The following is a 15,470-nucleotide window of genomic DNA, read 5'->3' as shown; positions in this document are numbered from 1 at the left end:
CGTCTTGTAGCATGAAGTAGGACCTGCAGTGGCAGCACATTCAGATTGCGCAGGTAGTCCAGCTCCTGCAGGATGGCACATCAATGTGTGCCGTCAAAAGATGGTTTGCTGTGTATCCCAGCACAATCTCAGGAGCATGGAGCATATATTAGAACATGATGCTAGACACGAGGATAGCTACACAGGACAGAAGAAGAGCATCAACCCAGCGACAGGACCAGTATCTGCTCCTTTGTGCAAGGAGGAATAGAGGGGAATGTTCGAGTCCTACAACATTACCTCCAGCAGGTGACAGAGGTGCATGTGTCTGACCAAACTGTCAGAAACAGACTCCATGAGTAAGACATGGAGGCCAATGTCCATTAATATGACTTGTGCTCATAGCATAGCCTATGCTTCTCAATTGGCAATCAGCATAGGAACAAGGCATGGTAGGTCCTCCATTAGTGCCCCATTTTATATCACTATGTGGGATATGTCCTTTTAGATATATCAAAATGAATTTCCCCTCGCATTTACTCAATATCTAATGTCTTTTCACCTTGGTAAATTGTTCTGAGGTTTTAGTATGGAATTCTCTTGATTTTCGCCTAAGTTCACACATAAGTGGCTTATGTGGTTGGTTTGGGGTTTGATGTACTTTCTATTCGGGGCTACCCCTCCTCAGATTTTATAGCATTGTAATTGTTTGTGATTAGCTGGCATTACTATGTATTGTAAGCAAAGTGTAGTTACCGATAGCTGTGACTGAAAGAAAGTTGTTTGCGCGAAACGCGTCAGAAATGAAACTCTTATTCAATGTTATGGATTTTAGAATATATACAGAAATAAAGGCAAAATGTTATTTGTCCATGCAGCACACCCCTTTAATAAGTTATGTATGAGCGCATCTGACCCAGCCACGTAGTCCCATCTGTGATTTCAATTTTTTACTTTGATTTTTGTGGTGATTCTGAATCCATCCCGCATTTGTTTGACCACAGAAACATTCATTTTGTTGTGAACAAATAAGACATTTTATACCAGCACGGATTTTCTACTTGAAGCTTTTGCTCATTGAGAGCCGATGTGTTATTTTAGCGTTCTCTAACAGTTTTTGATCAGTGAGTAATGTGATTACTGGAATCAGAGGTAGAAGTGGAATGAAAACTGTCACTGAATATGGTTAGAGAAAGGCTGAATGTGTACGAGTTGAAGCGTTGCATTGCGCTTTATAGGCTAATAAAGAGTCTTTTTGGCATATTTACTATTGAAGTACTGTCCTTTTTTTTTTATTTACGGGATTTTTGGTAAACCTAGGAAGCCATGACTCTAACATCCCACCAGTGCTGCTTCATTTTTTTTAATCTTTGTATTATTTGATCTATCTAAAAATTAAAAAAAAATGTATATTTTATTTTAGGCATTAAATTGTCTTAGCCATACAGAGACCTGTAGGTTTGGTGACACTTTGTGAGCACTTTCCATATCCTCTTGTTACACTCATATCTGTTCTGTACGTCTACAGATAGTCCTAATGAGTTTACCCATGTATTTCTTCCTTTTCTCTTGTAAAAGAACAATTAAGTCCAAAGATCATCATTTACATTAGCTCCAACATGTAGTCATCAAATTTCCAAAGGTCATACATCTTCTTGCTGCTGCCTGCACAGAATCACTGTTAGATTTCTATATACTAGGCCTCATCTCCCCTGATGGGGAGTTTGCAATCTACCCTTGCTCCTAATCTTGAAGACAGTTGCCACCAGACCGCTCATCAATTTCCTTCAAATTCATCGTCTCTATAACTGTTGTATACACCTTAACATTTTCAGAAGGTGTACGTCTAACAAGCTTAAGGACTGTCCTTGGCCACACACTCTTTTGGCATACCTTGATCACGTAGAAAGCGATAATAAAAATTTTTATGAACCCAATTCTTTTACAAGGAGAGATACATGACCGTAGCGACAAATGGTTAATGATATAACAAGTCAATCGGCAGTCACTTAAAGGCCCTGTTACACGGGCCAATGCAAACTGCATGGGGGGGAAAGTGTTAATTAGTAGGTTGCCTTGCTCACTAATGACTGGGAATGTGCATTACAAAATGGTGCTGATGGGTTCTCTTTAAAGCATGCAGGTATCAATTCGCATAGAATATCATATGCTAATACTTCTGTGTTGTTAAACATGTTTTCACTATATTTTTTGTTTCCCAACAGATTTGCTAGAAAACCATATGTCTAACACAGATGCGGTTTGTTGTGATGTCCGATGGCATTCCTGCAACACCATGGGGAGCGGCGCCCACAACACATCTACCAAATCTTTGAACTCCCAATCCATGTATTACCAACACCGCAGTCGCCACCACCAGCATCCTCACCATCGGCATCATCACTTGCATCCTTACCATCATCATCACAAACCATCTCTGCTGCCGGTCTCAGCGGGATCCCGCCTCGGAAACACGAGACTAAAGCTATGTGTGCTGGTGCTTATGTTGCTCCACACCATGGCCTCCTTTTCAGCTGTGCAAAATGGGGTGAGCTTGGAAGCCATGCCCAGCATGGATGAGACATCGGCACGTGAAGAGTGAACACATAGAAGTGCTTTCTGAAAACTCAGAAGATTGGAATAAGTTCTTCTAAAGGGGTGTGCCCTTTTCTATGACCCAGAGGCACTGGGAGATTGCCCTCAGCAGCAGTTAACCATGACACAGCATGGTAAAAACAAAATGTGTCCTTTGGGTTAGAGGGCCGTGAGACACAACTTTGAGAAGGGTTCTGTGTCAGTGGCCTTGAAATGATGCTTGTGTTATGCAGAGGCAACGTAAGGCAGAGTCAGATTGGGGTGGTCCAGTATCCTTATGATGAGTGCAAAAGTGGGAAGAATGCCTGGCCAAGTAAAAAAAAATGCACTCCATGGTTAGAGAAATTAAGTCGGTTGAGCCCGCTGGTAACTACCGGTGAGCCTTACTTGTGGTAGATGCTAAGTGCTTTAGTGCTGCCCCGAATGTATTCTTGGTCATGCTGATTGAGAGCTGGCCTAAATATCCAACAGCTTATGGCCAAATGGCAGCCGTATTTCTAAAGTGAATAAAAAAAATAAAAAAATAAAACTTATGTTTTAATATCATCAAACCAGGGTTACACATAGAAAGGCGAATCGATGAAATAGTCATATCCTGTGTAGATGTCATAATGATGTTTCTATTATAGGAGAAGTCCCGTAATCACTGGTTACAACGTCACAGGCATCATGAGCCACAAATATTAACAGAATGTGCAAAAAAATAGAAATATATCTTTTATGGTATCACACATGTACAGAAAAAAATATGTATAAGAGAATGAGAGATAGAATATAAGAAAATTTATAGAGAAGAATACAATATATAGTATTTATGGAGGGTCATATAGCATCATGTCAGGTGGTATATAGATGTCAAATGTCACAATGCAATCTGAATGTTGCCAATACACTTACCTACAAAAACCAGGGCTATTCTTCCTATAGATTGCATCAAAATACATCAGATCAAATTATAAGTCCTCATCCACCATGCATTATTATTTCCCTTCACTATTTGTGGGATCAACTCAAGCTTTCCAAAAAAAATGGTTGTGTGTTTATTGAGTTTTCATCTTACAGCTCTGTAGCTATGATATTAGGGTCATAGAATCCTAGAATGGTAGAGTTGGAAGTGACCTCCAGGGTCATCGTGCCCAACCCCCTGCTCAATGCAGGACTCATTAACCATCTCAGACAGATGTCTGTCAGGCCTGTGAAGACTTCCATTGCAGGAGAACTCACCACCTCTCGTGGCAGCCTCACTGATCACCCTCACAGTCAAAAGGTTTTTCTAATATCTAATCTGTATCTTCACCCTCTATAAGACAGTATAATGGTCTATAAGACACAGAATCTAATTTTTTAGTGTCCTAATTTTATAAACGTTAAGGATGGAGATAATAATGGATATCCAAGGTGTAATACAAGTGCAGTCATGTCAACAACATATTAGCGAATACGACCTGTAAGTCAGTAGGGGAAAGTTCTGAGAGCTTCAGGGAGCGGGAGAAAGGCAAGGTAGGGTTAACGCTACATGTGAAGTCAATTAATACATAATTCAGTTAAACAATCACAATAATTTTTAATTAATTATTTTACAGGAAACATAGACTTTCCCAGGTTACATGCCCCACATTGGTGGAGAACAAGCTTAGCCTGGCTGAAGAAGATGCCCTTCATGCAGTTATGGAGTAATTTGGCTCATAAAGGAACCCTACTGTCTATGAAGTGCTATTGGCAATGCTCCATGGGGGAAAGTCTGCAGACTAGCGCTCTGTGTCTGGCTTTGCTAATATCCTTGGTCATACTGCAAAGTTTGATAGAGGGTCAGACAGTTAAATATAGGGTGGTGACCTCCAATAGGAAGGACTAGCAAGATATTATTTTTTTATTTGTGGGTGAGAGCTAATTTCCATATGTCATATATCAGGGAGAATTGACTATTAGACTCCATCCATAAACAATAAATCACAATAGCAACCCTATTTCCCAGCCAGATAATAATAATAATTATAAAATATAAAAAAATTATAAAATTAGACAGAGAAAATTGAAATTGCTAAAAAAAGGAGACTGGTTATCCATTCAGAACGTATAAAACAAAACGAAAAACCACACTATAGGAGTTTAAAAAATATATAAATATATAATAAGACAATATGTACAAAATAGGTATAATAAAATATGCCTTTATTATATATTATTGGCAAACAATGGCACAGACAATGTGCACGTACTTAGAAGTAATAAATACCACAAAACTTAAAATACATGTATATTACAAAATACAAATGGAAATAATAGCAAAAAAACAAAGGAAAGGGAGGGATAAAATATAAAATATAAATCATATAACATATTTTGCAACCATCTGAAAAGACAGGACAATGGTGTGGGCATATATATATATTTTTTTTAACTCCTATATTGTGGTTTTTCGTTTTGTTTTATCCATCCATACACAACTGTATTGAGAACCGCCCCAAGGCTACACTACAGAATGTGAATGAAAGATGTCTGATTTGTAGAGACACCAGAAAGTCTGGGATCTAATGCGAATGCAACGCTAAATGATATTTGGTAGTGGAGATGGCCAGGCCGTAGACATGACATTTTCATCAGCAAATCCCAGTGGTTGCAGCCCAAAGTCTCCTTATCAGAGGACGCAGAGATTGGACAGGATCAGCTTCAATCCATCCAATTCTACTGAGTTCCTTGATAAGAAGCAGCAGCAGAGATATTTAGGAGACCCTTATATTCTGTCCATGGAAGATCGTGTCTGCACAAATACATTTTTAGGGAGTCAGGTGTCTTTCACATCTAAAGATTTAGGATTTGTAAAAGGTAGGAAAAGAAATGAAATAGTAAAGTCACTCAACTTTTATGATCTGCATGTAAACTGTGAGATTATAGTTGAATGTAAACTCCTATGCCCAGTAAAGTTTGCAATACAGAAATGTTCCTAATTGCCTTATGTATAAGAAGCTGGTCGCCAGACTTTGTACCCTTGTTACAATATAGCTATGGAGGTTTTGGTTGGGGCCCCTGCACTTGGTAGAATTATATTATGGATGAGCCCATAACATACCTCTTGGTGCCTCAGGTTTCATAAAGGTTTTATCTCATGGTTTATGAGGTCTTACAGCGGTACTGTAATATGAACCAGTAAAGATCATGTGCCGCCATACAATATCTGTGTACCTGACTTGGCTTTGTCCTCTTGAAGTAAGTGCACAATAGCCTCTGTTCAACTGAGGTTCCACCTTGATTGGCAGTGGCTACAAGGGGAGAAAATGGAAAATGTGGTACCTTTAATTATGCAAGTAGCCTCTTCAGAATGGAAGCAAACTCTAGTGTCCCATATTAAAACTAATGCACCTACAGGATGCAGCAGCCCCCCTTGATAAAGGCGGAAGTACTACATGTGCAAAATACTGATGAACACCCACGTCAAATGCCCCCATTGTTTTGCGAGTCCCTACACTAAAATCAAAAACACAGCAAAAGGACACAGCAAAGCCAAATGCATAGCAGAAAAAAGGCAGCCATGTTTACGAATACAATAGATAAAGCCAATATTTCCTTGCCGCAAAACTTAGGATAAGAAGTCAAACCAGACATGTGTTTCAGGGTGTTTTCCACTCATCAGTGTCACAATACTCCCACCCTGTAAAACCAGCTGTTTACAAATGGAGTTTCTAATTTGGCTTATTATCCAATATTATGTGATGAGGACCCTTAAAGTGCAGATATCGACGTTTGGGATTGCTACCCCCGATGGGTGACACTAGACTTCTTCTCTCTGAAGAGGCTATTTGCATATTTACATTTTATAAGTCTCCCTACGTCAACTTAGCATTTTCCACAAGGAGAAATTTTACCCCTTATACCTTTAAAGAGAATCTATCACCAGGTTTTTGCTACCTAATCTGAGAGCAGCAAAATGTAGAGAAATAGACCCTGATATATTGCTGGAATCAGTCTTGCTTCCCCCACATCATACTGTTCTCAGATGGGTAGTGAAAACCTAGTGAAGGATATCCTTCAACCTTATATTTCGAACTGAGAAATCAATGGTCCTAATCCTCATGTCAACCCCTACATCTCATTAACGCAATTTGACAATCAATTTGCTCTTGATGGACTGTGCTTACACAAGCCATAGGGTTCATCAACATAAGATGCAATTGCCATGGAAAAAAAATTGTTCTAGATATCTCGGCTGATTTGTGGCAAAATCCATGTGTATTACATACCAATTTTGTCACGGATTTGTCAGAGGATTAATCCAGGGTTCACACAAGCATACTTCACAATCCGTATACAGGTCACATTGCACAGAGTGGCTGCAGGTCTCCTGACCCAAACTTATGAGGCTGTAAGTTCAGGTCGAGAGACCCGTCACCAGATATGGCATTGTGGACCCTTTATGGACCCTAAAAAAAATGCTTATCTGCACCCAGCCTAAGGCTGCATTCTCATGTCCGTTTCAATTTTTACATTAAATAGACCTGTTTTATTCTCATGTACAAAAAAAGCATACAGCAGCACTCTGTAAGCGCTAAGATGTATGCAGATATTGAATATACAAATTTTTGTAGAAAGATCGCATTATTTTTGTAGAAAGATCACCGACCTATTACAGTGAATGTGCCTTTCCACTTGTCCAAACGGGGACATTTACGTGATCAAACTCATCAAAACAAGTCGTTGGCTCCATGGGAAAAACAAAACAGTGCTCAGATGTCACCCGATGTGATTTTACTTCTTAATGGCTAGGAGAAGTTAAGAATTAATTTTTTCATATGAGGAAAACAGATGCAACGAGTGTTGTTAAAAACTGATACAAGGACCAAAATAGGATCTAATACACTGAAAAAAATCACATATGAGAAATAAAAATGACAAAACTGATGCGTGAAACCGGTCTACCTATGGGTTTCACCTCTCTCGATGATACAGATTACAGCACAAATTGAAAGCAGACGGGCGATTTACGTTGCGGATTAGCTCTGCGGTGTATGAGAGACATTTTGTAAAACCTTATTCACATGCTTTAGTGTGTAGTGGAAATTCGCTGCACATCCGACCCATGTGAGCACCCTCGATAGTCATCACCCCAGTTCTCCTAGTCATCCCCCCAGTTCTCCTAGTCATCACCCCAGTTCTCCTAGTCATCACCCCAGTTCTCCTAGTCATCACCCCAGTTCTCCTAGTCATCACCCCAGTTCTCCTAGTCATCACCCCAGTTCTCCTAGTCATCATTATCCGGTCATGTCAGAAGTAACAGGATTACAGTATGGTCTCATACGTTACACATTTAATTGATATGTAACACAAAACCGTATTTTTTACTGCATCCTCTGTTACCGGAGAGGGATGGGACTATTCTATTTTGGCAGCTTATACTAGATCGGCAATTACACATCTGCGATCATTTCTAGGGGAATTCTACACATGAACAGTTTCTATAGGAATTGGGTGTTTCCATTTAAAGGTCCCTCCGAGTATTACTTTTCTCTCATAAAATTTGATAGGGACCTACTATAGTGCATTTGGGAAATCTGTCCATGTACAATGTATCCGCACTCTGTAGTTATTTCTTGTCTTTTAAATAATACTGATATCTCTCCTTTACTTCCTAGGTTACAATTGGCAGTAAAGTATGACATTACGAAGGTAGGGATTTACATAGAGTGATCCCATAGATGGTAGATTGTTTGTTCTTCTGAGTTCCATGTAGTTTGCTGACCTGGAGGTAATCTAGTCTAGTTTTCATGTAGGTAACTATCATACATCGTACTACCAGCAATATCGGGGTTTTTACACGTCTCCTATATTTAAAGGCAATAATGCAAGTTACATGAATCAGAAGTACTTTAAAGGGAACATGTCATCAGATGAATGATTCACATTGCCTGTTGTATTATTGCAGCCACTGTATGTTTCACTGCAATGTTTCGAGGAAACATACTTTGAAAACCTGGCTATGTATCTTGGCACAGCTAGTCCGAGGCTGGTCCCTGGCAGCTTCTCCTCACCCAACTCCAGTTGGCTAATAGATGTCCCTATATTTATGTGTGCAGGGAGAGACCTATCAGTCAAAAGGATCTGGGTGTGGAGAAACCACTGGGACCTGTCTAGGGCTATTCAGTTGAGACATAGTCCTCCCTGGCCGGTTTTTCAAAGTATGTTTGTTCTGAAAGAGCCCATGTTTTAGAGTAAAATATATCTGGCTGCAATCGCACAGTCATTGTCAGATTCGTTCTGCCCGTGGTTTGCTGAAGACCAAGTGGTAAGCTGTGAATAGCCCTTAGTTCTACAACAACTTAAGATATTTTTCCTACATGGACATCATTTTCGAGTACATCTCTTGAAGTCTCACAAAAAAGTAAAACTTACTATGTGCAGAACTTCTGTAATATCAGCTGGGACCCCCACCAATCCTGAGACGCTGAAGAGGCCCATGTAAATAGAACGGTGGTCAATCATGGTCACTGCCACTCCATTCTTTCTTATATGAGTGCCGAAGACCAGCTGGTTATCTCCGGCCTTCACCTTAAGCACATTCAGAGTGAATGCAGTGCACATAGTCTTCCACCACTCCATTTACACAAGGCTCTTCAGGGCTCTTCTTCTCGGATGGTTGGGGGCCCCTGTGGTTGGAAGCCTATCAATCGAGAAGTTATCCCCTCTATCTCCCGTCGAGGATAATCTTTTACTTATTATTTGTCTTTATTCAGGTAATGATGGCCCAGGAGGGTACTAGGCTGTGGTTTAATTATTTCATTAGCTCGTTCTATTCTATGGGAACAATTTTAAAAATATATAAAAAAGAAAAGAGCATGCATTAAATGCACCTGTCTGTTTGATGCAAAACTGCAAATCTGACAATTAAAAATGAGGAAATATGTTTATACCTGATTATTAGGTGTGTGTACATAAATCATGAATATCAGGGGGTGAATGCCGACCTATTTAGATGGTTTCCCCTTGTGATTATGGCGTGCAAAGTTTCCTTTTCTTGCCGGCAGATGGTGCATGGGATGATTATTCCTGCTTTGGAACTTTACTGAAAGCAGTATCGGCAGCGTTCCGGCCATTCACGTGTTTTGAAACCTTCGAAGCACGTAGGATTAAGCAACGCCCTTTTTGCCTTAAGAAGAACTTGTAGACAGTGACGTCACGTGTCATGTGTGACCAGGGTGGCAGTTTTCTTCTCACAGTGTCTAGGCAAGTGTGACCAACCGGAACGCTTCCGACATTGCTTTCCGTAAAGTTCCAAAGCAGGAATAATCATCCCAAGCACCATCGGCTTACCATACGGACCGCCACCAAGAAAAGAAAACTTTGTACGCCATCATCACAGGCGGAAACCATCGAAATAGGTCGGCATTCACCACCTTGTAGCCATGACTCATGTACACACACCTAATAATCAAGTATAAACAATGTAGTTCTTTCTTTTTTTGATTGTTTGCTGCAAAATTGTAAAAGTGTCAAACAGGTGCATTTAGCGCATGTTCTTTCCTTTTTTATATCACCTTTCATTACGCAGGCAGGCATCAATTTTTGCAGCTTTATACACCTTCCATTAGTGGCAGCGCTGGTTCACATATTTTTCTTCAAAAAATGTAAAAATAAATACTATATTCATAAAATACTACATATGCATATTTGAATGGAAGTACCGAAATATTGTGTTCATGGTCGGTAACCCACCTGTGGGGGGTCCTGGAGGTTTGGACCCTAAACATTCATACACTGACGACCCTTAATGGTCTCTGATAGCCCCTATAATTTCTCCCTAGCTATTTGCACTCCTACTTGTACATCTAATATGAATATTATTCATGCGCTGTGATATCCGCCAGGCATGTGAAATCATGTGTCTCTCATTATCCCTCAAATATAGCAGTTACTGCACACTAGATTTCTCTGCCAGGGAGTGTTTGTCACTTGTAATCACTGGTGTCTTGGCAGAGATTTACAGAACATATATAAGATTTGCATTTGTTGTTTTTACATTATGACAGCGAGCGTTTCACAAATTGTGAGGCATACATCATCTGTTGCGGAGAAAACGACTTCCTAAAAAAAAAAAAATCTTCCAGATCTTGGATATCAGGTCCTTTCCATCTGCTCGTTATTAGCTGGCTTGGGTTGCAAATGAATTTAGTGGACAGAAGAAATGCTAGAATTGTATAAGTAAGAGGGGGCTGTGAGCCCACATGCGATATTTGTGTCGTACAGATGTAATAATGCATGTAATGCTGTACGTTAAGCAGGGTTTACACCTGATTTTATTGGCAATGAGTTCATGCCCCAGAGAGAAGAGTGAAAGAAAAGATAGGAAACCATCTAGAAAGCCTCCAGGCTCCGTATTATAAACAATTGAGCATCCCATCTCTCTGGCGTCCAATTCCTCTTTCCTAGTTCACATTCTCTTGCTTCTGACATTTATAACTATTAAACGCTCCCAGATCTCGCCGTTACTGCTCCGCACGGCTCCCTGAGTGAGCCTAAAAAGTCTGTGACTTACAGCTGCCTTCAGACGACCTGAACATCTGGGAAATTACCGAGCCAGTATGTCCCTGCGACTATTAGGGGATGTAGCAGAGCGTCCCCCTGTAATCGGAGCAACTCAGGACTTCTCGGTAGGGTGATGTAACTTGCTTACTATGTGCTATTTGGAATGACGACAAAAACAAACATATTCACATGAATAAATATCGATGCTGCAGATCTGAATTCCTATTCAATACTTGCAGTTGCATTACCAAGTTGATAAAGGGAATCTGTCAGAAGGGTCAACCCTCCTAATCCGCCTATATGGGAATGTAGGTCGTAGGAAGCTAAACAAAATGATTCCTTGATATCTGCGATCTGATGTCTTATTTTAGAGAAATCCACGTTTTTCTATGAGCTGTTCCAGGCTATAGGTCGGTCACTGATCTGTATGAGAATCTGCCTCCATAGATTATTATAAATGAAAGTGGGAGTTCCCGGTGTGACACATTACTAACATAGAACAGAGGAACTGAACCGTGTCTCCTTACTAACATACTTGCTGCAGCTCTCACAGCTCTGCTGTGTTGCAATACTAGAAGCTGAAGCTGAGAGGAACCTGCAGATGTGTCAGATATAATCACACACAACTCCGCAGTGAGATCAGAGAGCGGCCATCCCATATGACACTGGTAATGATCGCTTTTATTTAAAAGAAGCTCTGGAGGCAGATTCTCATGCAGATAATCCTGAACAGCTCAGTTACAGCTACTATCTCAGGAAGAAGTAATCGGATCACAGATATCAATTCGTCATTTTATTTGGCTTCCTATGACCTACATACTAATATAGACAGCTTAGGAGGGTTCATCCTACTGACAGATTTCCTTTAATTGGTACCCAAGTGACAAGATGCCCCAAACCATCACCCTTTTGTTTGATTCATAGAAAAAATACAAGAGACAACAGGCACTATATGGTAGAATCAGAGTATCAGACAGAATGACACCCCACATAATATCAGGTTTTTAAAATCAAAGGTACATTATTATTAATATTTATTTATATAGCACCATTGATTCCAAGGTGCTGTACATGAGAAGGGGTTACATGCAAAACACAGATATCCTTAACAGTAAACTAACAATGATAGACTGGTACAGTGGGAAGAGGACCCTGCCCTTGGGGCTTACAGTCTACAGGATGTTGGGGAAGGAGACAATAGGTTGGGGGTTGCAATAGCTCTGGTGCTGGTGAGGAGGCACGGGGGCATTGCAGGCTATATAAACTTTACTGAACAGATGGGTTTTCAGGTTCCGTCTGAAGGATCTGAAGTTGGTGGATAATCAGATATCATGGGTTGTGTGAAATGGAATTGGACTGCGTATGACTACTTGTATTCTGTCAATACATCTCTGTACCTATACTGGCACTGCATACATCTAGAATGTGTGTGTACTGCACATACAATTATTTATTTTAAATTGCCTATGTGTGATAAGTGACTTAGGTTTTTTAAAGGCATTGTTCCATCTGGGACATTTATGGCATATCTGTGGTATGCGTCTTCATTGTCCTATAGTTGCAGGTCCACCACTAGCACTTGTATCCATCTCGGGAACTGCACCACGATGTGCATTTATTGGACATTTATGGCATATCTGTGGTATGTGAAATGTGTCTTCATTGTCCTATAGGTGCAGGTCCACCACTAGTACCTGTATCTATCTTGGGAACTGCACCACAATGTGCATTTATTAGACATTTATGGAATATCTGTGGTATGTGGTATGTGTCTTCATTGTCCTATAGGTCAGGGGTGTCAAACTGCATTCCTCGAGGGCCTCAAACCATGCGTGTTTTCAAGATTCGCTTAGCATTGCACAAGGTGCTGGAATCATTCTCTGCAGGTGATTAAATTATCACCTGTGCAATGCAAGGAAATCCTGAAAACATGACCTGTTTGCGGCCCTCGAGGAATGCATTTTGACACCCCTGCTATAGGTGCAGGTCCACCACTAGTACCTGTATCCATTTCGAGAAAGGCTCCACAATGTGCATTTATTGGACTTTTATGGCATATCTGTGGTATGTGCTATGTGTCTTCATTGTCCTATAGGTGCAGGTCCACCACTAGTACCTGTATCCATTTCGAGAAAGGCTCCACAATGTGCATTTATTAGACATTTAAGGCATATCTGTGGTATGTGGTATGTGTCTTCATTGTCCTATAGGTGCAGGTCCACCACTAGTACCCATATCCATCTCAGGAACTTCACCATGATGTACATTTATTGGACATTTATGGCATATACTATAAATGTCCCATATGAGAACTCTTCTATAATGACTCGTGGTTATCAGTTTTGGAATATGATGTAGATGAACCAGTCCGTCATTACCTTAGTCCTTTATTGTCAAATGTAAACATTTCCTAAATTATCTTGCCACATGCAGAAGCCGATAGATACTTTTATGGTTCCCCACTCAGAGGTCTATCCTTGACTCACTAGCTTGACTCTCAGAGGTAATGACATTATGTATTCATGCCAGTTTACATTCTGTTTTTCCAGCTCTTTGACAAACCTGTTAGGAATGTGTATATGCATGTGTGTAACTATGAGAGGAAAACAGTAACGGCAGGTACCAAGAAATTTACAATTTGGCTTTTATGCCCCATTGGCACATTATTGTATGTAAAGTTTGTGCCATCCTTCAGAAGAACTACAAACTCAAAGCCTGTTCGCATACGAAAGACATACCGTAGGGTGACTGTACACCAGCCATGAATTTGTTGTTCTGCTTCTCATGCCTATATTCATCTCTTCTCATCCACATGGCCTTGTACAGGGACATGAACAGCATGATGTAGTTAAGCAGAATGTCTCTAAAACGCTATTTAAAATTTTCAAGATAAAAAAAATTTGTTGAAAGTCCAGGAATGTGATAACAGAGGAAAAAACCTATACCTGATATGTCCCCTGACGGTTCTACACCACAACCCTGTACTTCCTTATCAGTCTTGGTTGCAGCATGACATGACTGTGAAGCCACGTGACCAAAGTAGCCTACCACCGACATCAGCAGTGTGCGAAAGGAAAAAAAGGAATCATCTCACCTTGCAGGGAGGGCAATTCAGTGTGAAAACCACTTGTATTCACATAGGAACGCTGGAAGACCTTGTTTGGTCAGGGTGTGGTGCATGGAGTGTAGAACACACCAGGCTGGTATCCAGGCCAGAAATGGAAGAAGGGTCCATGATGAATGGGCTCCAGCACCAATGAGAACGTGATAAAACATAACTTTGACTGTGCAAATATAAGATAAGAAAAAGCAAAAAAAGATAAGAAGATTAAGGATCCATAAGCTTACGCGTTTCAGGTTACAGCTTTGAATAAAGGTTGCTGCTTAACCTAAAAAAAGATGAACTGGAGTATAAGTAGGTGTGCATGCAACATATAGGAGCATGTTCATACTGGCCATCATACAGTCAAAACGTAAGACAGAAACAAAATGAACATACTGTATACCCTGCTGTAAGTAAATAAGTAAAAGCATTATTGCATATAAATAAAATAGGCTACTTTAGTAAACACAGTTTTTGATTAAAACAAAAAAGTGTAAAAGCCATCCCACCAGCGTCAAGATGTACCGGATGGTCCCAACTTCTAGTATTAAAGCCATGAGTCAAAGTGACGTCAATTTAAATAAGGGCCGAGCATGACCAGGTCCCAAATATGAATGCCCAACAATGGAAAGCTATATAAACATAGTGTCCAGCTCAAACAAAGGAAGGCTATGCCCTTACCTGCACCCTGTTTGGTCAGGGTGTGGTCCATGAATGTAGGAACACACCAAACTGGTATCCAGGTCAGAAGTGGAAAAAAGGTCAATGGGGACTGGGCTTCAGCAACAGTAAGAAAATGTAAAAACATAACATTTACTTTGCAATTAAAACATGGTAAAAAAAAAGATTAAGGATCCATAAGTTTACGTGTTTCGGGTTATAGCTATGAATAAGGCTTGCTAACCTGACACGCATAAGCTTATGGATCCTTAATCTTTTTTTTGCTTTTTCTCACCATGTTTTTAATTGCATAGTAAAAGTTATGTTTTCCCATTTTCACATTGAATGCTGGAGCCCAGTCCTCAGGGACCCTTCTTCCTCAGCGGTGTACACCATGAGACCTCTGAGGCCTGTGATTAACTACAGTGGTCACATGGGCAAAACACAGGCTGATACGTTTTAGTGGTGATGCATCAGTGGATTTATTGTGGCGTATGTTTTTCCTATTTTATGGTATTTCCTACCTTTTATCAAAAATGTTAACCTCTTTAATCAATTTTTAGTCAATAGGATTATATAAATATAAATGTTGATTGGAGACTTTTTTAACATCTTGTCA

At 40.2% G+C, this 15,470-nt stretch overlaps 1 protein-coding gene across 1 annotated transcript in view; it reads left to right on the top strand.

The window, feature by feature from the left end:
* NALF2 (NALCN channel auxiliary factor 2) overlaps positions 1-15,112 on the top strand; it is a 230,247-nt gene extending 215,135 nt beyond the window's left edge. Inside the window, exon 3 of the mRNA XM_069747331.1 lies at positions 2,205-15,112. Coding sequence (XP_069603432.1) covers positions 2,205-2,581 — 377 coding nt within the window. The 3' untranslated portion in view covers positions 2,582-15,112. The remainder of the gene's footprint in view (positions 1-2,204) is intronic.
* Positions 15,113-15,470: the final 358 nt, after the last annotated feature.

The sequence above is a fragment of the Ranitomeya imitator genome, chromosome 2, assembly GCF_032444005.1.
Source record: "Ranitomeya imitator isolate aRanImi1 chromosome 2, aRanImi1.pri, whole genome shotgun sequence".
Lineage (NCBI taxonomy): Eukaryota > Metazoa > Chordata > Amphibia > Anura > Dendrobatidae > Ranitomeya > Ranitomeya imitator.
The sequence above is the reverse complement of the archived record's forward strand: the minus strand, read 5'-3'. Positions and strand labels throughout refer to the sequence as shown.